The 26393-nt window shown below is 39.2% G+C and overlaps 2 protein-coding genes across 2 annotated transcripts; both read left to right on the forward strand.

Annotated features, from left to right (window-relative positions):
* The first annotated feature begins 1060 nt into the window (after positions 1-1060).
* Positions 1061-4316, forward strand: LOC149401249 (uncharacterized). The gene is made up of 7 exons (XM_089613131.1): positions 1061-2063; positions 2353-2589; positions 2708-2797; positions 3356-3505; positions 3616-3740; positions 3815-3944; positions 4021-4316. The coding sequence occupies exons 1-7, from the start codon at positions 1494-1496 to the stop codon at positions 4144-4146; spliced, it is 1428 nt and encodes a 475-aa protein (XP_089469257.1). The 5' UTR covers positions 1061-1493; the 3' UTR covers positions 4147-4316.
* An 18626-nt stretch (positions 4317-22942) lies between these two features.
* On the forward strand, positions 22943-25691 carry LOC149401250 (Plant invertase/pectin methylesterase inhibitor superfamily). Its single transcript, XM_089612407.1, has 2 exons — positions 22943-24189; positions 24755-25691. Exons 1-2 carry the CDS (start codon positions 23136-23138, stop codon positions 25441-25443), a joined length of 1743 nt encoding a protein of 580 aa, XP_089468533.1. The 5' UTR covers positions 22943-23135; the 3' UTR covers positions 25444-25691.
* The last annotated feature ends 702 nt before the right edge of the window (positions 25692-26393 follow it).

Genomic DNA, 26393 nt, shown 5'->3' on the forward strand with positions numbered 1-26393 from the left:
GATGGAGGATTGCTATCAATCGAGTCAACACGGCTGATCGCATCCAAATGCAAAACCCACTGCGGGTTTTGTCTCCCAGCTGCTGTATGGTGTGCAAACGCGCTGCTGAGGACGATCAACATTTATTTGTTGACTGTCCCGCAGCGACGAGTTGGTGGAGTTGGTTCTTCGGTAAAGTCGGTATCCACGCTTCTTCTGTTATTTTGTTGGCTGATTTTTTTCAGGCTCACACAGCGACTAGGAAAACGGCTCGTTGGGTGGCAGCAGTTAAAGTAGGAGTGCTTGCGGGTTTTTGGGCGATTTGGCTTCTACGAAACAAATGCATCTTCGAAGACGAAGGCTGGGACGCAGAAGGTCTTCAAGATGCATCTAACAGACTCATAGCTATGTGGCTTCACAGCTCGGAGAAAGATTTCAAAGGCTACTCTCTGGCAGATTTACAAAGAGATTGGGCAAGCGCCATATGATAGCCGAAAAGAATGAAGTTCCTTCCTTTTGTTCAGTGATTCATCCCGGTTATCAGGGGCGGGAGCTTTTGTCCCCTCAGAGTTTTTGTGTACAAAGACCTAAAGGGTCTCTTTTGGTTGATGTCTCTTTAAGACACACTCTAGATTAGCTTTTGTATCTAAGTTTCACCTTTCCTTTATGTAAAGGCCTATAAGGCTAGCTTTTGGTAGTGGTTTCGGTTTCGTTTTATGGTTTGGCTCAGCCCGAGTTCGCGTGGATCCGGGGACCTAGCTATTAAACGATCCTTCTTTTGTGTAAAGTGGCTTTCGCCCATTCTTAAATATATAATGAAGTTACCGATTCACAAAAAAAAAATAGGTGAAAAATATGCTAATAAATCTTGCATTTCGACACCGATATGCTTTTCATATTTCCCTTAGTATTTTAATAATAGTCAATCTCAATCCACAACATTCTCTTGTCGCTTATAAGGCGTAACAAAATCGCGTGCGAACACGCTCTCCATAGCGTTAGATTCTCTCTCTCCTCTAATCCCCCAACTCGAAACCCTACCATATTTATTTACCCGCATGTCTTTTATTTTGTGTTTTCGTAATTTCGCTTCCCAGCTTTGATTTTTTCGTTTCGTAGAGAAACTTGAGCCACAGAAATAGAAAACGATAACTTCATTATATTTTTGTTTTTTTTCGAGAGGGAGTATAAGAAATATCAAAATCCCCTAAGCACTGGACTCGAAGTTCTCAACTTGTAAAAAATCGTCTCTCAGATCTTCACTGCGAAGCTCGAAAACCCTAATTCCAGCGACTCTTTGCAACTCCGCGAAGCTGAAAGTCAGAACGACTATGTGCTTGTAAGACTGTTTCATCGTTTTTTAATATTATCAATTCAAAGCTCGAATCTGGTGGCTGGTTTGGCTTGATTTAATTTGATTAGCGTCGAAGAGATATGAGGAGCCTCTAATTTGCAATAAAAAGGAGCAGGGAAACCCAACGAAATTCCTTTTCGTTGATTCGTAATTTAACAAGATGTCAATAGAGAGATCGTTCGAGGGTTGGGAAGAGGTTCAACGGCACGGCCTTGACTTTGCGGATCGCGTAGCGCAAGGCTTCACCGGATTGATTCAGTCCACCACCCACATAGCCCCTCCACAGTTTCCATGGCCAAACCCTAACAGCTCGAAGCTTTTCGATATCGAATTCCCACAGAGCTTCAGTAAGAGGGATTTTGCGATCGGAGTGGATATAAACCGCCAAGGAATCGACGGGGTCTCCGCGATTCTGGATATTGGGAATCGGATCGGGCAGGCCGGAGCGGATCTTGGAGCATCTCTGAACGGGATGGTTCATCAGTTCTTCCGGAGGCTTCCGGCGCCGTTCTGGCACGAGGAGAGCGTGATGGAGGCGGTTCGATTGGATGTGGAGAAGAGTAGGCAGAGATCTGACGTGGTGCTGAGTGCTCGGGAGGAGTTTGGACCGTTATCGGATCGGTTGAAAGATTTTGGATTCGTTTCCAATGGAAGTGGCACCGACGGAACGGGTGACGAAGAAATTCCCGGTTTTAACCTAAAATCGGCCGGCCATTTTGCTAAACCCCAGGTAACAAAAAGGAAGTGATTGGATTTCAGGGCTAGTGGATCATAATATAATGAATGCTAGGTATCGAGGATTTCAAAAGTTGGGAACTTTTTGTAGATGAGGAATTCATTAAGATTTTGTATGAACTATTTGTTCTTGAGAGCATAACGTCTTTGCTTCTAGTAGTTATTGAGTTTAAGCAGCAATGAAAAATTCAAAAGGTTATAGGAGAAAGAAACAAGATTAGAACTTCTTTTTTCCGTTTTTCGAACTCGTGATATTTAATATAAGATTTTACTGTTGGATTCAGGGGGTCATCAACATCACGTCGACTTATGATAGTAGAACACACGACGTGGAAAGCTCTTTAATTGCGAGGGGAGACCTGTGGAGAGTAGAGGCTTCTCATAACAGTTCCACTTCAAGGAATGACAACTCTCTCTTTCTTGTCCAGCTTGGGCCGGTCCTTTTTGTCCGCGATTCCACTCTTCTTTTGCCTCTGCATTTGTCAAAGCAACACTTGCTTTGGTATGGTTACGATAGGAAGGTAAGAATCAGACATCAACTTGAAAAGATGATGTGAGGAATTTCAGTTGAGGTGTAGTTGCTTGGAATGATGTAATTCTCTCATTACGGTCATCTAACTTTTTTTTTTCTTTCCCCAGAATGGTATGCATTCTCTATGTCCAGCCGTATGGTCAAAACATAGAAGGTGGCTCATGATGTCAATGCTCTGTCTTAATCCCATAGCTTGTGTAAGTTACTTTATTTTGTCACATATATTTCCTGGGAATTGATATATCTCTTCTTCTCGATACTTGACAACCCACATGCGATGCACGAATGGAGATTTTTGTTTGCTTCAATCATGGATGACCCACTTGTCATGCTTTATCTTTACTCGTGCTTTATTTCTCACTACTGGAGCAAACGAGTCGAATTTTCTTAGTCGGGTCATATTGAGCCCAAGTTTTAAACCGAAAACTTAAGAACTTGATTAAAATAGAAGATTATCTATTTTCCTTCTTATTCTTTTTTGAAAAATCATCACGAGAATGGTTAATTGATTATGCTTCAGATCTGTTCTGATGCTAAGAATAAGGAAGCTTTACTTTGTGTGTGGTGATGAATTAATTGGCTGTACGAAGAAGAATGTTTTTCCTTCTGTTGTAGTTGCATAACCAAGCCTTTTGAATTATTCAGGAATTATAACATAAGGGAAACATTTATCTGTTGGACTACTACAAATTCCATTTCATTTCTTGTGCTAACAAGTTATATTTTTCCCTCTGTTTATGTTTGCATCGGTGCAGTCGTTTGTTGATTTGCAATTTCCAAATGGGCAATTCACTTATGTCTCTGGGGAGGGTCTCAGTACAAGTGCTTTCCTACCTTTTTGTGGAGGCCTTCTACAAGCACAAGGCCAATACCCGGGAGAAATGAAATTCAGCTTCTCTTGCAAGGTTTCAAGCTCTTTACTTTTATTATTTTTCCTTCGAGTCACTAATTCAACTTATGTCTAGAAACTGAGATTATTCAACTAATTTTTTATTTCTTTTTTATATATAATTAGAATAAATGGGGAACAAGGGTCACGCCAACGATACAGTGGCCGGACAAGTCTTTCACGTTTGGGCTTGCACAAGCTTTGGCATGGAAAAGATCTGGTCTCATGGTCAGACCCACTGTTCAAGCCAGGTTCGTTGGTATTCGATTGCGAAAGTTTAGGTATTGAATTACCAAATTTTAATTTGTGTCTGAACGATGTTCAGTTTAAACCCAACTATTGGCGGAAGTAATCCCGGAATACGGGCCGAAATAATTCACTCGGTCCAAGAGAATGTGAACCTTATATGTGGCTGCTCTCTCACCACACACCCTTCAGCATATGCATCGGTTTCGGTACACATTTATTTCGCCTCTCAACCGAGTTTAGATTTCAACTGCATTGTAATTATGGTATTTTTCTTTAATACAGGTTGGGAGGTCCAAGTGGAATGGAAATGTGGGGAACTCCGGGGTAGTATTGAGAGTCGAAACGCCTCTCTCAAACGTTGGTCGGCCTTCCTTTTCCGTTCAGTTAAACAGTGGTGTCGAGTTCTGATCTTTTGCATACAAAAAATGTATATATACGTAGCGACAGTGACGTAGCGCAGTATCAAATCTACTTGGCCGAATACAGTGTGAATATGTTGCCTAGGGCTGAAACTGGATCGGTTCGGTTCGGTTTCTTACAACTTTTATATCCGAATCCGAATATTTGGTTTTTAAAAATTCGGTCCAATATCCGGTCCAGTTTAGTCTAAAATCGAAATTCGGTTATCCAGTTTCTTAAATCCAATATCCGGTCCAATATCCGTTTTTCAAAATTCGGTTATCCGATTCTTTAAATTTCGGATCCAGTTTTATATCCGGTTTAAACAAACTGGATATCCAGTTTTTAAAATACATATCTAGTTCTAAAATTATTACAATGTTTTAAATACGAGTACAAAACGAGTCATATAAAGCTCTAAAATAATAATTCATAGTCTAAAAATAAAAAATAAAAGTTCGGTAAAAAAATGTTGTGAAGTTTTGTTTTTTTTTGTTTTTTGTTTGTTTTTTTTTTCAAGATCATTGATTGTGAAAGGTCTATGTTTAATTATTTTTAATTTAATTTTTTAAATAAAAAAAATTCGATTATATAACCGATATCCAAATTTGTCTAAAATCAAATCCGATATTCGGTCCAGTTTTTGAAACCGGATCGGTTATTCGAATCCGAATTTCGGTTATCTGATGTGGCTTCAGATTTCGGTTTCGGTTCGGTTTGGATATCGGTTTTATCCAATTTTCGGTTCGGTTTTGTACAACCCTAATGTTGGCTGGTGTTTACTACTTCCCAGCTCCTGATTTATCGATCTCCCCTTCCTTTTTCCCCCTTGTAGGAGTAATTTTCTTTATTAAATGAATAAATGAAAAGAGTTGACGAAAATAGCCCCTTTACTATTAAGATGGCCATGAGGCAAATGGTCCAATATGGGACTAGTACACTGATCTTCGTGACTAATATCTGTAGGTATAATTATAAAGCGAAATTGTTTGAAATAAGTCAAAGTTTTAGCTTAGTTATTCAAATATTAAGTATATAGTTGAACTTGAGGTTAACTATTAAAACATTAAACGAAGCTGTTTAGCTTAGAACCAAGCTTAAGCCCAACGAAAGAAAGAAAAAAATATTCCAGACTCATCTTCCAAATGGATATGTATCAGTTCTGCTTCGTCGGTGGATGCACTTGATATCTGGACCCATTAGCTAGAGCTAGAGCCAGAGCCACCTGAAAGAATTTGGGGCCCAAAGATGCCTTTTTATAATACTATAGAGTAAATAGCCGCATAACTACTTAATAATGTTTGCCTTTATATACTTGAATACCTATTTTTTTTAAGCGGCTAAGTTACCAAATGTTAAGTTACAGTTGCACCGTTACACAGTTAAATTTGACAATACACTTGGAGCGTCCAGATTCATTCATTATATTTTTATTAAATTCTCATATATTAAATTAAAGAAACTATCTAATATAGCTAAACGAAATAAAAATCTCCAAAATCTCGAGTTCACCAGACATAAGAAAAAAACCCCAATTCGTAACATTAATAGTTGAGTCCCTTCTTCTTCATCTCCAATCAAGAAATTGAATTCATGGGATAGGAGTACTCGTGTTCATCATACAAGAGCAATTGCAATCGATACTCATCTCGCAACGCAACAAGTCCCCATCAACGACTAGATAAGAAATTTCGAACTCTAGGCATCAAGACTGTTGTTATTGTGGCGTAGCACGGGTTGAGAGGACATCATGGACTGATAACAATCCTGGGAGAAGGTTCGTGAGTCGATACAAGAAGAAAGTAAATTAATTTTGATATCTATTGTTTACGTATTCTGATTTTCAGTTTAATTTTGATATAATTTAGTGTTTTACCTTTTCTGGTATCGTTTTCAAGTTCAATCGGATGATGGATGTAAGTTTTTCCAGTGGGTAGTCCCAGAAATGTGTCTAAGATCGAAACAGGTGAACTTGAATTGCTTAGAAGAAACAATGACACTTGAAATTTGAAATTGGTAGAAGTCGATTGGACGGGATGTGTGGAATCGACAAGAAGAGTTTGAAGTTCGAGCTTAGTAGTGAATATGTTTGTAGTTTTTGTTGTGTTTATGATTTTTGATTGTTTGGTATTATTTGTTCCCTTTATTCTTTATTTTGTTGTTGTACTGTGTTGGTTTCCTAATATCTGAAATTGTGTCAAGCTTATTGTGTAAAGTTTCATCTAATGGTGCAAAAACTTGGTGTCTCCATAGGAGATAATTGTCAATATGGATTGAGAGAGAGAGAGAAGACGAGGCCAAGAAAATTAAATTAACTCTTGAGGAAAATAAGTTTTCAATCCAATATGATCAAAGATGCGACACCATTTTCTGAATCTTGTGGATTGAGAGAAATAAGACGACGAACAGATAGTTGAGTTGAAAATAATAGGGTTTTAAATGGTAGATTTTTGTATTCTATTTTAAATTTGTTATGAAGCAATGTTAAATTATATATAAAAGAATGACATTTTAATGAGAAAAGTATAGAAATGACACAAAAGACTGAGATTTGGACGAAACTATGAGTAAAAAAAAGGTAAATGACTTTTTTTGGACGTTTTTATTAAAATGTCAGCAATAGGACTTCTGAATATTATTTGATTTATGTAATTACCATTATACCCTTATTTATTTTCTAATTTATTTTTTGTAAAGAAAAACTAAAAAAACATACATACTATCTCTCCTTCTTTCTTTCTTCGTTTCTCGGTCTCGTCTCCTCCATTGCTGCCGTCTCATCTCCTTCATTGTCGTCGTCTCCCTCTCTCACTTTGTCGTCCGTCTGCAACTTCGCGGCTGTCCCTCGTCTCTCTCTAACTTCGCGGCCGTCCCTCGTCTCACTTCCACGGCCACACAATTTTTTCGCCGCCGTCTCCCTCTGTCCGTCTTGTGTAGCGTCCCCACCACATATTCTGACGTAGCAAGCTCCCACATTGACACTCTTTCGCTCTTTATTCCGGTAAAATGTTCACACACTTTTTAGGTTTTGATTATTGAAGATTTATTTAGTCATTTCGTTACAGTGTTTGTGACCTACGTTGTCACGAAAGCTTCATTATGACCCCATATTTCGTGACAATATGGGCATGAGTAACCTTTTTCGAGATTACTTTGTCCCATAATCTTGATATAAAATTTGTGACAGTATGATCACAAAACTATATTATGCAATGACAACATAGTCACGAAACTAAATTATGCAGTGACAACATAGTTACATAACTAAAATATGCTGTGACAATATAGTCACGAAATCACCGAATACAATGACAACAATGTCACTAAATCAAGGAATGCCGTGACAACACTATCACGATACAAAGGACTATAGTTACAATATAGTCGCGATAAACTTAATTCTTGACAATAGTTCTACTATACTTTGGTACAAATTTTTTATGTCTGTTTATTTCCACTATTTGCAGTTATGAAAGAAATTCTTACCTTCGTCAAGCAAAGCGGTAGATGGGTGAAACATGAACGATACGACGCTGATCCTGAGATTCCCGACCCAAATCAGAGTCATTCAGGCACACCATGGTAGACCCCTCCACACTCAGGCACTCCAAAACCGTGCCGTACGCCTTGCTCTAGAAGGAATGAATGTCCATATGTTTAAACTACTTGAAATTCTATAAATTTCGAAATGATGACGTGATACAAATGAATGTATTTCAACAACACTTTACAAGACACATTAGTTCCTCATGATCTTCTTGTTGTCAATGGTGCCCACAAGAAGAGTTGTAGTCTTTACTTATGTACATTTGATGTAATAAAGTCTCACGAAGACTCTTGCTTGTAATTGCTTATTTATTAATAAAAGTTGAAACGTTCATTCATTATTCCCTGTCTGAAGCTTTATGATAAAACCTTAGTCTTTAGTCCATAAAAAAACCTAACAAAACATGAAGAGACAAATGTAGATTTGCATGAAAAAACTCTTCATGGTTTGCTTAAAACTATATATTCACAATCTAAGTATCAAAGGGCTATTGATCTCAGTACGATTGTTAGGAGAATCTATGATGTCTGGTTATGGGACATTGAGAGTTGGAGACTCTATAGTTCTTCTAGGTATCTTCTGAATGTACTGAATTGACCAGTGCACTTCTAGAGACAAGATAAGAACAAACCATTTAACCTCTTATGTCTCGAGGTCACTATGTATGAATTGCATCATGCTTACCTTAATCCTGAAATGAGACATGTCATTTCATAGCTTACGTATTCTCATTTGAGAAAGTCAGATTTCGGATTCACTATGTGATTCTTAACAGGACCTACTGGTGAAGTACTAAGTTATGAAGTGTCATGAGTAACTTTGTGAAGATCTCATAGATATGGAATTCATGTACAAGATTGCTGAAATGCAATGTGAATAAATGAACTGGCCAGTGTCCAAATTGAGTCATGACTCTTTTGGATGAATCAATGTGACTTGTTAGCTCCTCGTCAATACATTGTTTCTAACTTATTCACAAGCGACAAAGGAGTTGAGGAAATAACAGCTAGAAGGGTAAAATTGTAATTTTTTAAATCCCGACTAGCTGATGATATTCATGAAGGGTAAACATAGATAATATTCAGTGGATCCACTCATCACAATTAAGTTCAATTCTTGAGTAGAAAATAAATTCATTTGAACCGAGAGATTCTTAGTGTCAACTCTTTAGTGTAGTCAGTTGACATTAAGCTAAACTTGGAAAAAGTTTGTGAACTTTTGAGTCCAAGCATTTTAGCTCAAGATTTGTTCATTTGGATCCACGAGGTCACTATCACAAATCATATCGAGTAGGAATAGTTAAACTAGAAGCTAAGTCAAAACAAGAACGAGACAAGTTTTATGAAAATTGTCTAAAGGGTATTTTTGTCTTTTTGGACATAGGACGAAATGAATGTCAATAATTTTTTTTTGACATTGTCATATGATGGAAAATGATTTAAACCACTCTGCCATATTGATGAATTTGGGTCTTGATGATTAATTTCAATTCATAGAATTTTACTTGAAAATTCTTAATGGGCTTTTCTTATGTTGTCATGAGCAAATGAAGAAAAATCTAGAAACCCCTTCTAGAAGGTGTTGCACGTCCATACCAAAGAAAAATAGAGATTATTTTGTGCATTGATGTATCAAGATACTTGCCAAAAGAAAAAGAGGAAATAAATTTCCTCTACAAGGAAACAAAGTGGGCGGCCAACTAAGGGAAGGAGAGAGCAAAATAAAAGAGGAAACAAATCCAAGGACTTGCTTAGATTGTATATGGCGGTGTGACTCTATAGGGTGAAGATCATATTTTGCTCACGAATATGTGATATTCGATAGAAGAGGAAACTACCTTATTGAAGGTAATCCCTCCACTATAAATAGAGGCATCACTCCTCTCATTTTATTCATTCCACATAAGTTAGAGATTGAGAGCTTCCCTCTCTAGACCTTGTGGCCGCCAACTCCTCTCTCTCTCTCTCTCTCTCTCTCTCTCTCTCTCTCTCTAAGTTCTTTTCGTTTTTGTTTTGGCACCTAGGTCCACATTTGACCTAGTGTTTTAGCTCTTCGACTCTTAGACTCTTAGACTTGTTCTTGAGTTGTCGTGTTTAAAAGTTCCCACACACTAATTCCTTTCTTTCTCGAGTGATTCGTGTGATAGAAACTTTCTTGGTTGCTCGAGTTCCCGAGGAAAGAAGAGAGACGTGCTGCGTGGAGAAACGAACGTTTCAACCTTCCTAAGGCTTCTCAACGTTCAAGCTTCTCAAAGGTTAATAAACAAATAATTCTCATTAATAGTTTTAATTTATATGTACTTGCTCTTTGTCTAGGTTAGTGAAATTGTTATACTTGTTTTAAAGAAAATTTTAAATTCCGGCAGCTTGCTCGAAGCGTTAAATATTTTCTCAACCCTATATCAATTCCAACAAATGGTATCAGAGCTATGGTCAAAGATATGCATGTACATGTAATTAAAACTATGAGCTTGAAAATCGTTTTCGAAAGTTTACTAATTTTGTGACAAGTTAGAATTGTTTTCTTAGATTTTTTTTAATTTATTGGTCTTGCCTTTAAATTAAAAATCATGTTGATTTTTCTATGAGTTTGGGATGATATTAAAACACATTAGAATCAGTTCTAAAAGTTTTTCATTTTTTATAATGAAAAACGTGTTTTTAAGTTTGAGAAAATTTCAAGTAATTTTGTGACTAGTTATATTGTCTTGCTAGTTTCGTTTTATGTTTGTTGTTATTTTCTTTTATACCATGTTAATAAAACACATATAAAATATTTAACAACTTTTTAAAACATTCCGTTACACTCGATTCTTTTTTCGCACTCAAAGTCGAACTTTAATTATTTCCAATTTTCTTCGAGCTCGAGAAAACCCACAGTAAAAGTGGCATAACTCTCAGCTCAGAATTTAAATTTAATGATTCTTGAATCAAATTAAAGGTCTATTTTTCCTCGTTCCAATGCAATTGGTTTTAGGTCAAAAGGACGTCGGAGCCGCCAGTTATGGTGATTTTACTCCGAGGTGCGCGGCTGTTCCAAATGTCCAATTTTTTAGAACGAATGAATTCTGAATTTAGGACCCCACTCCATGAGTTATAGAACTATAATGAGAAAATTTCCTTGAGCAAATTTTTTTTATAAGATAATAAACATAATTTGAAAGATTAAAATGTTTTGATTTTTGAAAGTTCTATTGAAATTGAATATTTACAAAACTAGTTTGAATCATGAAAAACTGTTTTCACTTTCAAACTTGAAAATATTTTGTCATCCAAATCAAATAAGTTTTCAAAATGTTTTCAAAACTATATCTATATCACATATGTTCAAAATCTATATGCTCTTGAAAATTTTGAGTGGGAGGTCTCCTCGTAGACAAGCCGAAAAATAAAAGATGTGTAATCTCAAACTTTCAAGTGTTCGAGTGAGTTGAAGTTCACACTTCCCTCATGCACTTTTCCGAATAGAAAATAGGAAAATGTCCGAGTATGTAACTTGTGCCTTTATGCACTAATACTGCTCTTCCTTGAACATGAAGATCTAGGATTCCTTTCTAGAAGTCCACTCTATCGCTCTGTAACTAGGAAATTTGTTTCCGAACTTATAAGAGACGATGTGCCAACTCCAAAAACTAAGTGGGAGGGTTATACTTATTGTTTGTAACCCACGATCCCCAACACTAATGAAAGAAGCAATTAACGTGAGACTAAAAGTCACTCTTGTGGCCCTCTCTTCAATGGGAGTACTCTATGGCGTTTTTGCTTCGATCATTGCTCAATGAGCTACGTTCGAGAGTAAGACGATGAAGACAAGGCCTCCTCTTGGGGGATTGTTTTTCAAAGTTGGCCTTTTGGACTATGTGGTTGGTTGCACACTTAGACTCAATACCTAGTAATCCTCCCTTGAGGCTCTGCGAAAGGATGTGAGTGATCAAACCAATTTAAAAGGTGGCTAGTCAAAATTGGTGTATTGACATCTTGGCTAAGCATTAATGATGTGTCATTCACTTATAAAAGGAGACTTTTTTGCGGCCTTCTCTTGAGGGAGTAGATTGTCATTTGGTTTATAACACCTTTGGATTTTATCAAGTCTTAAACAAACTTAAACCCTAAACCAAAGACTAATCATAAACTTGTTTCAACTTAATTAAGCAACATGTCTCTCAACCATCCTTTCCTCGAACAAACTCGAAAACGAAAACTACATAGATTCGAAACGTAAACTCGACATCATCCTTACCGTTAACAAGCACAAATGGGTACTCACCACCCCCTGTCCTCTAACGAATGATAATTCGACACAAGAGGAAAAAGACGCCTTTGGCGGCCTGGCTCCGATCCGATGAGATTGTGAGGTGCTATATTTTAGCATCGATGGACAATGTGTTGCAACAAAAACATCGAGTTATCGAGAATGCCGCCGACATGCTCTACAATCTCCATAAGATGTTTGGAAGGCAAGGGCATCCGGCCAGACAACAAGCAGTCAGACAGTTTATGAACAGTCGCATGAAGGCTGGGACTCCTGTTAGAGATCTTATGATACTGATCATTAGTTATATGAATAAAATGGAAATCCTAGGATCTGAGATTGATGGGAAAAATATCATAGAGTCTCTTGATACCTTCAAGCTAAACTACTCCATGAACAAGCTAGAGTACACTGTTACCGAGCTTATGACGGAGCTTCGCATTGCTGAAGGTCTCACTAAGAGAAAGAGGAATCGTGAAGAGGCACATGCTACTGACCACAAAGACTCTACCTCTAGATCTAAGAAGAGACCTCACAAGGCCAAAAAGAAGAATTGTCCTTCCTATCTCAAAGCAAAGGAACATAGTATTGTACTAATTACCGAAGCATGCTTAGTAGCTGATAATGTATCAACGTGGATTCTTTACTCCGCTGCTACTAACCATATTTGTTGTTTCTTGATTGGTTTCAAGAAAACCAAAAAGCTTAGAGGATGGAGACTTTTGTTTCAAATGGGGTGATGGGAGCCTAGTGTCTGCGAGGGCTGTGGGATCTGTGATGCTGTCTTTCGAAGACCGCACTTTAAACTTGAATAATTTTTATTTCGTTGCTTCCTTTGGAAAGAACTTAATATCTGTTGCTCGTCTTTATGAGCAAGATTATTGTTTAAAGTTTATTAAGAATGGAATTAGAATTTCTCTTTCCAATAAATCTTTTGTCACTGACGCATGTATGAAGAATGCTCTCTTCTACATTTATCCCACACAACCTTCGCTTTTAGACACTGAAATAGATAATGATCTAGTTAGGGAGCCAAAGAGGATCAAACTATCTGAATCCTCCGATCTAATAGAATCAACATATCTCTGCCACTTAAGACTTGGTCATATCAGTCTAGAAAGGATTAAGGGACTTGTGATGGACGGTCCACTCCAATCCTCTGCAATAGGTTCACTACCTACTTGTGAATCTTGCATAGAAGGAAAAAATGATCATGTGACCTTTCTTCGATAAGGGTCGAAGAACCACTGAGTTGCTGGAACTAGTACATTCTGATGTGTGTGGTCCGCTCAGTAAACAGGTACGTGGAGGATACGAATACTTTGTTACCTTCACTGATGATTACTCAAGATACGGTTTTTGTCTACTTACTCAAAGACAAATCCGAGACCTTTAACGTATTGAAGGTCTTTAGGGCTTTAGTGGAAAAGCAAACTGGCAAACAGATCAAAACACTTCGATCTGATCGAGGAGGTGAGTATATGTCTGGAGAATTCGATGACTTTCTTAAAGAATAAGGTATCGCTTCTCAGCTTACCGCACCTGGCACACCTCAACAAAACGGAGTGTCAGAGAGAAGAAACCGAACTCTTATGGAGATGGTTAGATCAATGATGAGTTACTCATCACTCCCTCTTTCCCTTTGGGGATATGTCCTTGAAACAGCCGCTCACATTCTGAACCATGTTCTATCTAAAACAGTTTCTGGTACTCCTTATGAACGATGGACTGGCCGTAAAGTAAATCTTGGTAGCATCAAAATTTGGGGTTGCCCCGCACACGTGCTGAGGCAAAAGACTAGCAAGTTGGCTAGTAGGTCAGAATTGTGTCTGTTCGTTGGATATCCAAAGAAAACCAAAGGTTTCACATTCTATAGTCCCGAGGACGATAAGACTTTCATTAGCACAAATGCTCGTTTCCATGAGGAGGACTTTATGAATGATGTAAAACTTAGAAGCAAAATTGTGCTTGTGAAAAGTTGGGTGAGGAAGCTTCTACCTCATCTGTAAGATATGTTCTTACCCTAACTGAAACACAACCTAACTCATCAGAACCTCACCAAGTAGTGCTTCGACGTAGTGGGAGGGCTACTCAAAAGCCTGACAGGTACATGTCTTATGGAGACATTCTCTTAGCCGTCTCTGACATGGATTATCCTGTTTCCTATAGCCAAGCGATTGCTTGTTCTGAATCAAACATTTGGCTTGACGCCATGAAAGTTGAAATGCACTCGATGTATATCAACAAAGTCTGGAAACTTGTAGACCTTCCTGAAAGGATTAAACCCGTAGGGTGTAAGTGGATATACAAGAAGAAAAGGGGTCCGGATGGGAACGTCGAGACGTTCAAAGCACGACTTGTGACTAAGGGTTATCCCCAACAAGAAGGGATTGACTATGAAGAAACCTTCTCGCCAGTCGCGATGCTTAAATCCATCCGCATACTTCTATCCATAGCTGCAGCTCTCGACTATAAGATCTGACAAATGTATGTCAAGACTGCATTCTTGAATGGCAATCTTGACGAGCGCATTTATATGGCTTGACCAGACGGTTTTGTGGAAGAAGGTCAAGAGACCAATGTTTGTGAGTTGCTTAAATCCATTTATGGATTAAAGAAAGCATCTAGGTCATGGAATATTAGATTCGATGAAACTGTGAAGAGCTTCGGCTTTGAGTTGTCAATAGATGAGCCGTGTGTTTACAAGTTAATGCACGAAGACAAATTTGTGTTTCCGGTACTATATGTCGATGATATATTACTCATAGGTAATGATGTGGGTAAGTTATCTGAGGTTAAGGTCTGGCTGGCAAAGCAATTCGATATGAAGGATCTAGGAGAAGCCGCGTACATTTTGGGGGATCCAAATCTTTCGATATTGGAAAAACCGGACTTTGTCGCTCTCTCAAGCATCTTATATTGATAAGGTAATGGATTTCTTCCCGATGCAAGACTCCAAGAAGGGCCAAACACCCTTTAGGCATGGAGTCTCACTCTCTAAGGACCAGTATCCCAAGACTGCACAAGAGATTGAAAACATGAGGAAAATTCCTTACGCCTCAGCCGTAGGAAGCCTCATGTATGCTATGCTTTGCACTAGACCTGATATCTGCTTCGCAGTTGGCGTAGTTAGCCGCTTTCAATCCAACCCTGGACCCGAGCACTGGATTGCTGTTAAGCATGTTCTTAAGTATCTTCGAAGAACTAGGAACTTGATGCTTACATATTCAGGTACTACCTGACTATGACGGGTAATACTGACTCCGATTTTCAAGCGGATAAGGATTCCAGGAAATCCACTTCGGGATTTTTGTTCATCCTTAATGGTGGAGCTGTTGTGTGGACGAGTATTAAGCAATCTTGCATTGCTGACTCCACAATGGAAGCAGAATATGTGGCTGCCTGTGAAGCATCCAAGGAGGCTGTATGGCTTAGAAAATTCCTTAAGTATTTGGAAGTTGTTCCAAACGTCGACGAGCCCATGACCCTTTATTGTGATAATAGTGGGGCTTTCGTTGACTCAAAGGAACCTCGAAGCCATAAGCGCTCTAAACATATTGTGAGGAAATACCATTTGATTCGAGAGATCATGCATCGCGGAGATGTGGAGGTGAAGAAGATCTCAACAGTGGACAACCTAGCAGATTCATTCACCAAGGCCTTAGCGAACAAGGTCTTCGACCAGCATCGGGATGGATTAGGCATGAAAGACTACACACATCTTCTTTGAGTCAAGTGGGAGTTTGTTGTCAATGGTGCCCACAAGAAGAGTTGTAGTCTTTACTTATGTACATTTGATGTAATAAAGTCTCACGAAGACTCTTGCTTGTAATTGCTTATTTATTAATAAAAGTTGAAACGTTCATTCATTCTTCCATGTCTGAAGCTTTATGATAAAACCTTAGTCTTTAGTCCATAAAAAAACCTAACAACACATGAAGAGACAAATGTAGATTTGCATGAAAAAACTCTTCATGGTTTGCTTAAAACTATATTCACAATCTAAGGATCAAAGGACTATTGATCTCAGTACGATTGTTAGAAGAATATATGATGTCTGGTTATGGGACATTGAGAGTTGGAGACTCTATAGTTCTTCTAGGTATCTTCTGAAGGTACTGAATTGACCAGTGCACTTCTAGAGACAAGATAAGAACAAACTATTTAACCTCTTATGTCTCGAGGTCACTATGTATGAATTGCATCATGCTTAACTCAATCATGAAATGAGACATGTCATTTCATAGCTTATGTATTCTCATTTGAGAAAGTCAGAGTTCGGATTCACTATGTGATTCTTAACAAGACCTACTGGTGAAGTACTAAGTTATGAAGATGTCATAAGTAACTTTGTGAAGATCTCATAGATATGGAATTCATGTACAAGATTGCTGAAATGCAATGTGAATAAATGAACTGGCCAGTGTCCAAATTGAGTCATGACTCTTTTGGATGAATCAATGTGACTTGTTAGCTCCTCGTCAATACATTGTTTCTAACTTATTCACAAGCGACAAATGAGTTGAGGAAATAACAGCTAGAAGGGTAAAATGGTTATGTTGTAAATCCCGACTAGCTGATGATATTCATGAAGGGTAAACATATATAATATTCAGTGGATCCACTCATCACAATTAAGTTCAATTCTTGAGTAGAAAATAAATTCATTTAAATCGAGAGATTCTCAGTGTCAACTCTTTAGTGGAGTCAGTTGACATTAAGCTAAACTTGGAAAAGGTTTGTGAACTTTTGAGTCCATGAATTTAAGCTCAAACTTTGTTCATTTGGATCCATGAGGTCACTATCACAAATCATATTGAGTATGAATAGTTAAACTAGAAGCTAAGTCAAAACAAGAACGAGACAAGTTTTACGAAAATTGTCTAAAGGGTATTTTTGTCTTTTTGGACATATGAGGAAATGAATGTCAATAATTTTTTTTGACATTGTCATATGATGACAAATGATTTAAACCACTCTGCCATATTGATGAATTTGGCTCTTGAGGATTAATTTCATTTCATAGAATTTTACTTGAAAATTCTTAATATGCTTTTCTTATGTTGTCATGAACAAATGAAGAAAAATCTAGAAACCCCTTCTAGAAGGTGTTTCACGTCCATACCAAAGAAAAATAGAGATTATTTCGTGCATTGATGTATCAAGATACTTTCCAAAAGAAAAAGAGAAAATAAATTTCCTCTACAAGGAAATAAAGTGGGCGGCCAACTAAGGCAAGGAGAGAGCAAAATAAAAGAGGAAACAAATCCAAGGACTTGCTTGGATTGTATATGGCGGTGTGACTCTATAGGGTGAAGAGCAAAGTTTGCTCATGAATATGTGATATTCTATAGAAGAGGAAACTAGTTTATTGAAGGTAATCCCTCCCCTATAAATAGAGGGCTCATTCCTCTCATTTTATTCATTCCACATAAGTTAGAGATTGAGAGCTTCTCTCTCTAGATCTTGTGGCCGCCAACTCCTCTCTCTCTCTCTGAGTTCTTTTCGTTTTTGTTTTGGCACCTAGGCCCACATTTGACCTAGTGTTTTAGCTCTTCGACTCTTAGACTTGTTCTTGAGTCGTCGTGTTTAAAAGTGCCCACACACTAATTCCTTTCTTTCTCGAGTGATTCATGTGATAGAAACTTTCTTGGTTGCTCGAGTTCCCGATGAAAGAAGAGAGACGTGCTGCGTGGGGAGACGATTGTTTCAACCTTCCTAAGGCTTCTCAACGTTCAAGCTTCTCAAAGGTTAGTAAACAAATAATGCTCATTAATAGTTTTAATTTATATGTACTTGCTCTTTGTCTAGGTTAGTAAAATTGTTTTACTTGTTTTAAAGAAAATTTTTAAATTCCGCAGCTTGCTCGAAGCGTTAAATCTTTTCTCAACCCTAGATCAATTCTAACACTTCTAGGTATGTAGAGGTTGACTAAATATGTATTTTTTCCAATTTTTTTTTTAATTTTTATAACAACCAATGGTCCCGTACAACGTATTTAATGGAATAAACAAGAGATTTCTCAATAAATTCGCTCAAAGTATCCCATTTCGTGACTACTATGTAACGAAAAAGTATTGTTTCGTGACTTAAACAATTTGTTTTCGTGACAGAGAAGTCACGAAATCCCTAGTTTTCGTGACAGAGAAGTCACGAAATCTCCAGTTTTCGTGACTAAGAAGTCACAAAAATCCCATTTTTCGTGACACAGAAGTCGCTAAATCCCCAATTTTCGTGACACAGAGGTCACGAAGTCCCACCCCAATTTTGTGGAACATGCTTTCTTTCGCTCCTTTAATCTCATTTGTTCCTCATAAACTCTCGTCTAGACTATAAATGAGTGGATTTTGGAATACCAACCCTAAAATATGTGTTATCAATAATACATAACATTAAAGAGAAGTTAGACGCACTTTTATCACAGGATAACGGCATGGCATAATATTTATGACGACATTAAGTTAAACCTAAATTGCAATATCCATATGTGTCTTGGTAAAGCCCTCCCATTTTTATGTAGCTAATAGCTATCGCATGACAAGTTCACGGTCTTCTCAGCCGCAAGGAGGACGTTGTACCCAAAGTTTAGGAGAAGTAGGCTCACTCTCCTCTCATCTGACCAATTCTTGCTGTTCTCAATGACTGTTGCAATGTCCCCCCTTTTTCTACCAAGCGCCCCATTGCAGAATGTGTCTTGGTAAAGCCATCTCTCAACCACATTGTTGTATCGTGGCTACTCTCTGTAGTCATCACTAAATCTTAATCCCGTGATCAAAGAAAAATGCTATTTTGTCCCGTGGTCTCATACCAATCTCGATTACCAAGGAAACATTCGACGGACCGACCCCGTCATAAAATCTTGATCATAAAACCATGTGACTGATTATCCTTGATGATTTTGTGATATAAGGCAGTAGGAACTGCCCAAAACAATTTTTAATAGAATAACTCTTTCTGATTCAAGGTCATGCCCGTTTACTTCTCGAAAGCGTCCAAGTTGTCGTGGAAGTTAAATGAATATACCCTTCGTCGATATCTTCTTCTTCTTTGATCTTGCATATGAAACCCTAAAAATTAGATCATTAAACATATAAAAGTTAGAACATTAAACACTTTACACGTATATGATTCAAAATATATCCACTTTCAGTTTAATGATAACACTGTAAAAAAACCCATGTAGTTCGTGACAATTGTGTCACGAAACTTCGTGGGTTTCGTGACAATTGTGTTACGAAATTTCTTGGGTTTCGTGACAATTGTGTCATGAAACTTCATGGGTTTCGTGACATGAGTGTCACTAAACCCATAAAGTTCCATGACACTCGTGTCATAAAACCCACGAAGTTTTGTGACACAATTGCCACGAAACCCATGAAGTTTCGTGACACAATTATCACGAACTCAATGTGTTTCGTGACAATTGTGTCACGAAACTTCATGAATTTCATGACATGAGTGTCACTAAACTTCATGGGTTTCGTGACAGTTTGTTCTCGAATTCACTTGACACCTGAACAATACATGTCACGAAATAACAACCTACATCTACAAACAATGCACAGAACCTACATCTAATATGAGCAAGTCTAAACAAATCTAATTTTCACAAATCACACAAAATCCAAAGAATCCACAATCAAATTCAAACTTACAGTTTCATCACAAAATCCACAATAACATAAAAAGTTTTCATTTTTGTCACAATTTTAAGAACCATTGTCACAAAAAGCATCAATAATACATCAAATATTAATCTAACAGTAAAAATCAAACAAGTAGTTACATCAAAACACAACAGTTTTCATTTTTGTCACGAAATCACAAATCTATCACAAAAAACATCAAGCTAACCAAAATTTAAGAAACATAACAGTTGTTTAAATTTTAAATTCAAATGACGAGTTGCAGAGTAAAAATACTCACCTTGTGAGGTCTCTCTGATTTGCAAGGCGCCAGACGAATTCATTTATGTCGAAATCGGACGAGTCAGACGCCTCAGGTTCTTCAGTTTTCTGGCGTTTCCCAAAACTTTCTTCGACAGCGCGGAAACCTTCCGCTTCTTCGTCGCCACGGCTTTGAGGTTCTTCGTTGGTCGCTCAACATTCTCGACCATGGAGGCGTCAGAACCCAGCACGGACTCTGACGCGGGGATGCATGTGTCACTAGCGGAGTTTTTGTGGGTGTTTGAGGATGAGTCCTCTTTCTAGGGTTAGGGTTAGGATCAAGATTTTTTGGATGACGTTTGGACAGTGGACTAGGCTTAGTCTTCATCTCCAATCGGCGAAGAAATGAGAGTGAAGAAATGAAACACAAGAGTGTTCGGCGACAGAAAATGAATCGGCGAGAGGAAGGGAAAGAAGAAAATGGACGGTTTTTGAGTTTGGTTTCTCTCTCTCTCTCTCTTTCTTCTGTCCAGTGAAATGTGATGACAGTTTAGAAGTGAAAACTGACTCGATGGATCGACGAGAGCTGAAGGGAAGTTTAAAAAGGAGGTTGGATAGTTTTTTACTTGGTTTTTTTTTTCTCTCTCTCTCTCTTTTGGTAAAATGATGTCGGGAGTGAAGAAATGAAGAGGAAGAAAATGACGTGGCAAATGGAGAGGTAGGGGAAAGAAAGAGAGAAAATAGGCTGACGTAAATAAGTAGGATGGATTTTGTGGGCCCGTTTCAACTAAAACATGAGTATTTTTGTGACAAAGAAGAAGTTTTATATTTAAATTTTGGATAAATGACATTTTTGGTCCATCATCTTTGACCACTTTAACAGGTTGCACCCCGAACGAAAAAAACTGCTTTATCAATCCTTTATGATAGTCACTTTTTCACTTTCAGTCCTTCTGTTAGCATTGTTGTTAAAATTGACTGAAAATTCTCACGTGTAGAACAAAAAAAGGAAATTATCAGAATACCCTTAACTATTATACTTTCTAATTATTGTTAATAGATAAATAAATAAATAAATCTTCTCTCTCTCTCCACTACCGCCACCTCGTCATCCCCGAGTCCCTCCAGAGCCACCCCGCCGGAATCCTCACCTTCGAGGCCAAAACACGTTAACGAGTCATAATTTCTAATCATCACTACGAACTCGAGTCAACAAACAATAGCAAAACACTCTCAGATCATAAATCATCAAAACCAGAATCTCAATTTAACACCACACGGCCAAAGACAATTTCAAACGGTCAAAACAAAAACTCACTGCCAAAACTGAAATTCCACATCCAATGTCCAAAGTTCAAACCCAATTCAAACATATTCAATCCAATACTCATCAAACCATCTCAAAATCATCAAATCTCGTTTAATAATTCAAAACCCCCAATTTTTTACAATTAAGAACCCTAATTTCCATGATTTCGGCCAAATATTCAGGAGAAAAACCAAATGACCAATTTCAACACACAATTCGAGTACTAAACATCACCAACAAGTTTAAATAACCTCTCAAGCCAATCAATTTCCCGGAAACAAGCAAGACAAACAAGAATCCCAAATTTTGAATCTCAACCTAGGTTTTCAAAATTCATTCCGGGTAAGAGAGATTCTCACCTATTCTTGTGAGATTCGGCTTCCTTGGTGCTCTCTCTCTCTCTCTCTCTCTCTCTCTCTCTCTCTCTCTCTCTCTCTCTCTCTCTCTCTCTCTCTCTCTCTCTCTCTCTCTCTCTTTCCCGGTGTATTTTTCTCGGCGGCGGTCCTTGGTGGCTCGCGGCGGCCGTTTTCCCTCAGCCACGACACGCGCTCGAGATGGGTTTCGGGTCTCGGTGACTTGCTGTCGGCCGAGCTTCCTCTTCCTCCGCGAGCTCAACTCCATCTCACCCTCTCTCTCCCTCTCACTCGGTCCCTCTCTCGCTCTCTCCCCCGAGTTCTCTTTCTTCTTCTTCTTTCTTTTCTTTCTTTCTTTCTTTCTTTCTTTTTTTCCTGGTTTGCGTTTTGCCTTAGTCGGCCAAGTGATATACATCACTTACAAAAAGGTTCTGATACCGAAGACGCTGAGGATTGACGACCCGGCCAAGGCGGCGAAGAGTTCGATTTGGGCCACGCTCGGGATCAGGAACGCAAATCCCGCGGCCATGTCGACGGAGAAGCAACGCGCGAGAGAGAGAGAGAGAGAGAGAGAGAGAGAGAGAGAGAGAGAGAAGAAGAAGAAGAAGAAGAAGATATTTTTATCTTTTTTAACTATTATTTTTTATTTTATTAATTTTATTTGTAATATGATCTGTTTTTTAATTTATTATTAAATTACGATTTTGTCCTCATTTAAAAAGCACATGATAAGCACATGATCCATTTTTCATCTGTTTTGACGGTTTTTTTAACAGAATGACTGAAAGTGAAAAAATGACTATCATAAAAGATTGATAAATCAGTTTTTTTTCGTTCGGGGTGCAATTTTTAAAGTGGTCAAATATGAGGGACCAAAAATTTCATTTATCCTTAAATTTTAATGTTAGCAGGGATAAAATGGTAACTTCATAATTCAAATTTAATTATGAAGTCTTATTTCTAACTTTTTTTAAAAAAAAAAGTCCAAACCATTTTTTTTTTTTTTTTTGAGGAATCCAAACCATTTTTTTTGTTCCTACCATACAAAGAAACATGAGTTGGTAAAATCATATTATACAGAATCATATAGTTCCAATCTTTTTCTTTTGAAACCAGAACAACAAGAAATTAAACAAGGAAAAGAAACAATTTCCCAAAGACTATCAACTCAGAAGAATAATTGTCTCTCTTGATCGTTATTGCTTACAACATTCTGTTAAGAGTTCGTTGCAAATTTCACACACTATTCGACTAAGCTACAAGCAAGTAGACAGATTCGAAATATAAAACTGGTACACAGCCGTGACACGTCACGTCTTCTCATTGGGTCGAAAGGCCCAATGCCGACAAAAAGCCCAAAAACCAGTCCACTACTTTTTTTGATCAATAGTGTCTCTCTCTCTCTCTCTCACGGATGATTTTGAATCTGCGAAGTCCAACATCACATCCCTCTCAAACGCAATTATTCTGTGTCTCCTTTTCTCTTCACGTGAGACCTTCACTCTTTAGTCTTCATTTACCTTCTCTATCTCGAACCCGTGAATTTTTTTTTCCTTTCCAAATATCCGCCGATTCCTAACACGATCTCTCATAGGCGTACACGTAATCGCGCCAAAAATAGTGGTAAATTCCACTCGGATCTCACTCCATTAATGCGTTACCATTATAAATTGAAAACCATGACCTCCTTCCATAACCATAACCACAACAGACTCTCCACGAAACACACACCACCATTCTTCTCAACCTCCAAATTCCTTCTCATTTCCATGGCTTCGATCCTCTTCCTGTCCCTCGTATCCCTCTCTCTCTTCTTCGCTCTCTCCTCATCCTCCTCTCACCACCATAGCCACCGCCACGCGCCGCCGAAACCCACCCCCGGCGCCGCCGTTACTCCTTCCTCCGCCTGCAAGGCCACGCGCTTCCCTGACGTGTGCCAGACCTCGCTCAATGTCCCGGGATCCGCGTCGGCGCCGGAGGTAATCCTGGCGGCGATCGGCGTCTCGTCGGATAATCTCCACAAGGCGCAGACGATGGTGAAGTCCATACTCGACTCCTCCGTCGGGAACATCAACCGCACCACGGCGGCGAATAACTGCGTGGAGGTCCTCTCCGCGTCGGAATACCGCCTCCGGACGAGCTCCTCAGCCGTGACGCGCGGCGGGATCAAAGACGCGCGCGCGTGGCTCGGAGCGGCCTTGCAGTATCAGTACGACTGCTGGTCCGCCCTAAAGTACGCGAACGACACGAGCCAGGTGAACCAGACGATGTCGTTTCTGGACTCGCTGACGAGGCTCTCCAGCAACGCGCTCTCCATGCTCGCCTCGTACGACGCCTTCGGAAACGACACAGCGTCGTGGAGGCCGCCGAGGACGGAGAGGGACGGCTTCTGGGAGGGAAGCGGCGGAGGGGCTGGACTGGGGTCGCGGGGAGGTTTTCCGGCGAAGGTGGCGGCGGACGTGACGGTGTGCAAGGGCGGGGGTTGCGACTTCGAGACGGTGCAGAAGGGCGTCGACGCGGCGCCGAGGAGCTCGGGAAGGAGGTTCGTGATTCACATCAAGGAAGGGCTTTACGATGAGACCGTACGAGTCGGCCTCGAGAAGAGGAACCTCGTGTTTTTGGGGGACGGCATGGGCAAAACCGTAATTACGGGGTCTTTGCATGTGGGCCAGCCCGGGATATCCACTTATAACACTGCCACCGTCGGTGAGTCTGTTTTCTCAATTCTTTATAATACTTGTCCTTCGAAAATTTTACTGATTGCGGCGGATTGGTTAATTTATTGCATCGTTTACTACACTTTTTTTTTTATTATTTGGCACTCGTGACTCTTTTAATTTTGATTTTTTTTAAAAATTTTATGTGAAAATATATGGCGAAATTAACTGTATTTAAGTTTAACCAATAAAATTCACATCCGGTAAGATTTCGTTAAAAAATTATTTGGTTGTGGCTTTTTGCATAGAAACTGATATTTTACCTACAAAATAAGGTCACGAAAGTCTTGCAGATTCTCTAAAAATAGTGACTAAAAAAAAAGTATAATGGGTGTCCAATTTCTAAAGTTTAAGGACTACGGGTAAGGAAAGAAATAAAAAAAAACTTTAATCGACAAAACCTATGAAGTTGAACGACCACAGCCATATTATTATTATCAACAATAAATTTTGATTAATGAGTGACATATAAGTTGGTTGGTGTTTTGCTTCCAATCAATGCAAGGTTAATTTCATGGGGTTTGATTATGATTTGATAACCGTTTTTCTGGCAGGAGTGGTTGGAGATGGATTCATGGCGAACGGACTAACGATCGAAAACACGGCCGGACCGGACGCTCACCAAGCCGTAGCGTTCCGATCTGACAGCGACCTGTCGGTGATCGAGAACTGCGAGTTCATCGGAAACCAAGACACTCTCTACGCCCGATCTCTTCGACAGTTCTACAAGTCTTGCCGAATCCAAGGCAACGTGGACTTCATCTTCGGAAACTCGGCGTCGGTGTTCCAGGACTGCACGGTCCTGATCGCGCCGCGGCAAGTGAGGCCCGAGAAGGGAGAGAAGAACGCAGTCACGGCCCACGGGCGGACCGACCCGGCCCAGCCCACCGGCTTCGTCTTCCAGGGCTGCCTCGTCAACGGCACCGACGACTACGTCAAGCTCTACAACGCCAACCCGAAAGTCCACCTCAGCTTTTTGGGGCGGCCGTGGAAGGAGTACTCGAGGACGGTGTTCCTTCGATCCCGCCTCGAGCCCCTCGTCACGCCACGTGGCTGGCTCGAGTGGAGCGGAGAGTTTGCCCTCACCACGCTCTTCTACGGCGAGTTCGACAACTCCGGGCCCGGCTCCGATGTCTCCATGCGGGTCCCGTGGAGCTCCAAGATTCCGGAGGAGCACGTGCTTTCGTATTCGGTCCAGAGCTTCATTCAAGGAGATGATTGGATCCCCAACAACGACGCGTAGTGGTTGGAAATTGTTTTTCCCGAGTCTGGTTCTGGTAAGAGAGGTTAATTAGCTTAGCAACTACTTGTATATTTTTGACAAGTGAATGAAATCATGCAGTGAAAAAATTGTCCACAAAAGCATATTAGGTGGTGGATTAGTTGACCGGAATACATATATAAGTCGTCGTTTTCAATGACTTTGCCTGTTAATAAATTGCCTGAAATTTAATGAAAGGCTTCAATTCGATTGAGGGAATTTCTTGAATAGTTAGTAGGTCTCGTGACTTATTGCCATTCGTGGGCTAAGTTTTAGCCACAAAGTTCATCTATTGTTGAGCCTATAACTTTCCATTCTTTTTCGGCCCCAACAAATTTAAGAGCGTTGAAACTTGACGCGGTTTGAGTTGAGAGGTACGTCATTGAATTTCCCTTTGTGGGCCACTACGATTCTTGGTTAAACCTTTGTGCCATACCTTATGATGATAAGTTCAATGGAAATTGCCAAATCACATGTTATAGTAGTGCATCTACTGATGCACAATGTCCACTGACCTATTGTTTGCTAAGAAATGCAATTCGTTATCGCTGACGTGTATGCCCCATTATGTGACCTTTTTCTGAGAAACACATTATGTGACCTTGATAATACATATATGACATACAGGGCAGTTTTATTCATTTTTGGTAATTATAAAGGTATACATGGAAACCTAAGAATACAAGAGAGAAAAAAAGACGAGAGTATATTGTGTTTTTCTCGTGCTGTTGCCTGTTTGAATTGAAATTAATAATAAAAAATAATTTTAGTAGATAAGTTATAAAACTTTATTTTATATGAACAAATTAGTGGAAATTAAAAATGGGTTCTAAACATAGCTAAAGCAACTAGATTGCATGCTGAACCGATGAGCCTAGTAGAGAAGAGAGAGAGAGAGAGAGAGAGAGAGAGAGAGAGAGAGAGAGAGAGAG

This window comes from Urtica dioica, chromosome 4 (genome assembly GCF_054948205.1).
Source record: "Urtica dioica subsp. dioica isolate 48M chromosome 4, U.dioica_male_clone48M_v1_H2, whole genome shotgun sequence".
In the NCBI taxonomy this organism is placed as follows: Eukaryota; Viridiplantae; Streptophyta; class Magnoliopsida; order Rosales; family Urticaceae; genus Urtica; species Urtica dioica.

Bases quoted from the DNA above. Each gene is read 5' to 3' on its own strand.
- LOC149401249 (XM_089613131.1), top strand. From the start codon at position 1,494: ATGTCAATAGAGAGATCGTTCGAGGGTTGGGAAGAGGTTCAACGGCAC. The intron at 2,590-2,707 runs GTAAGAATCAGA...TTCTTTCCCCAG, and splicing joins GGTATGGTTACGATAGGAAG to AATGGTATGCATTCTCTATG. The intron at 3,741-3,814 runs GTTCGTTGGTAT...AACGATGTTCAG, and splicing joins AGACCCACTGTTCAAGCCAG to TTTAAACCCAACTATTGGCG.
- LOC149401250 (XM_089612407.1), top strand. From the start codon at position 23,136: ATGCGTTACCATTATAAATTGAAAACCATGACCTCCTTCCATAACCAT. The intron at 24,190-24,754 runs GTGAGTCTGTTT...TTTTTCTGGCAG, and splicing joins TTATAACACTGCCACCGTCG to GAGTGGTTGGAGATGGATTC.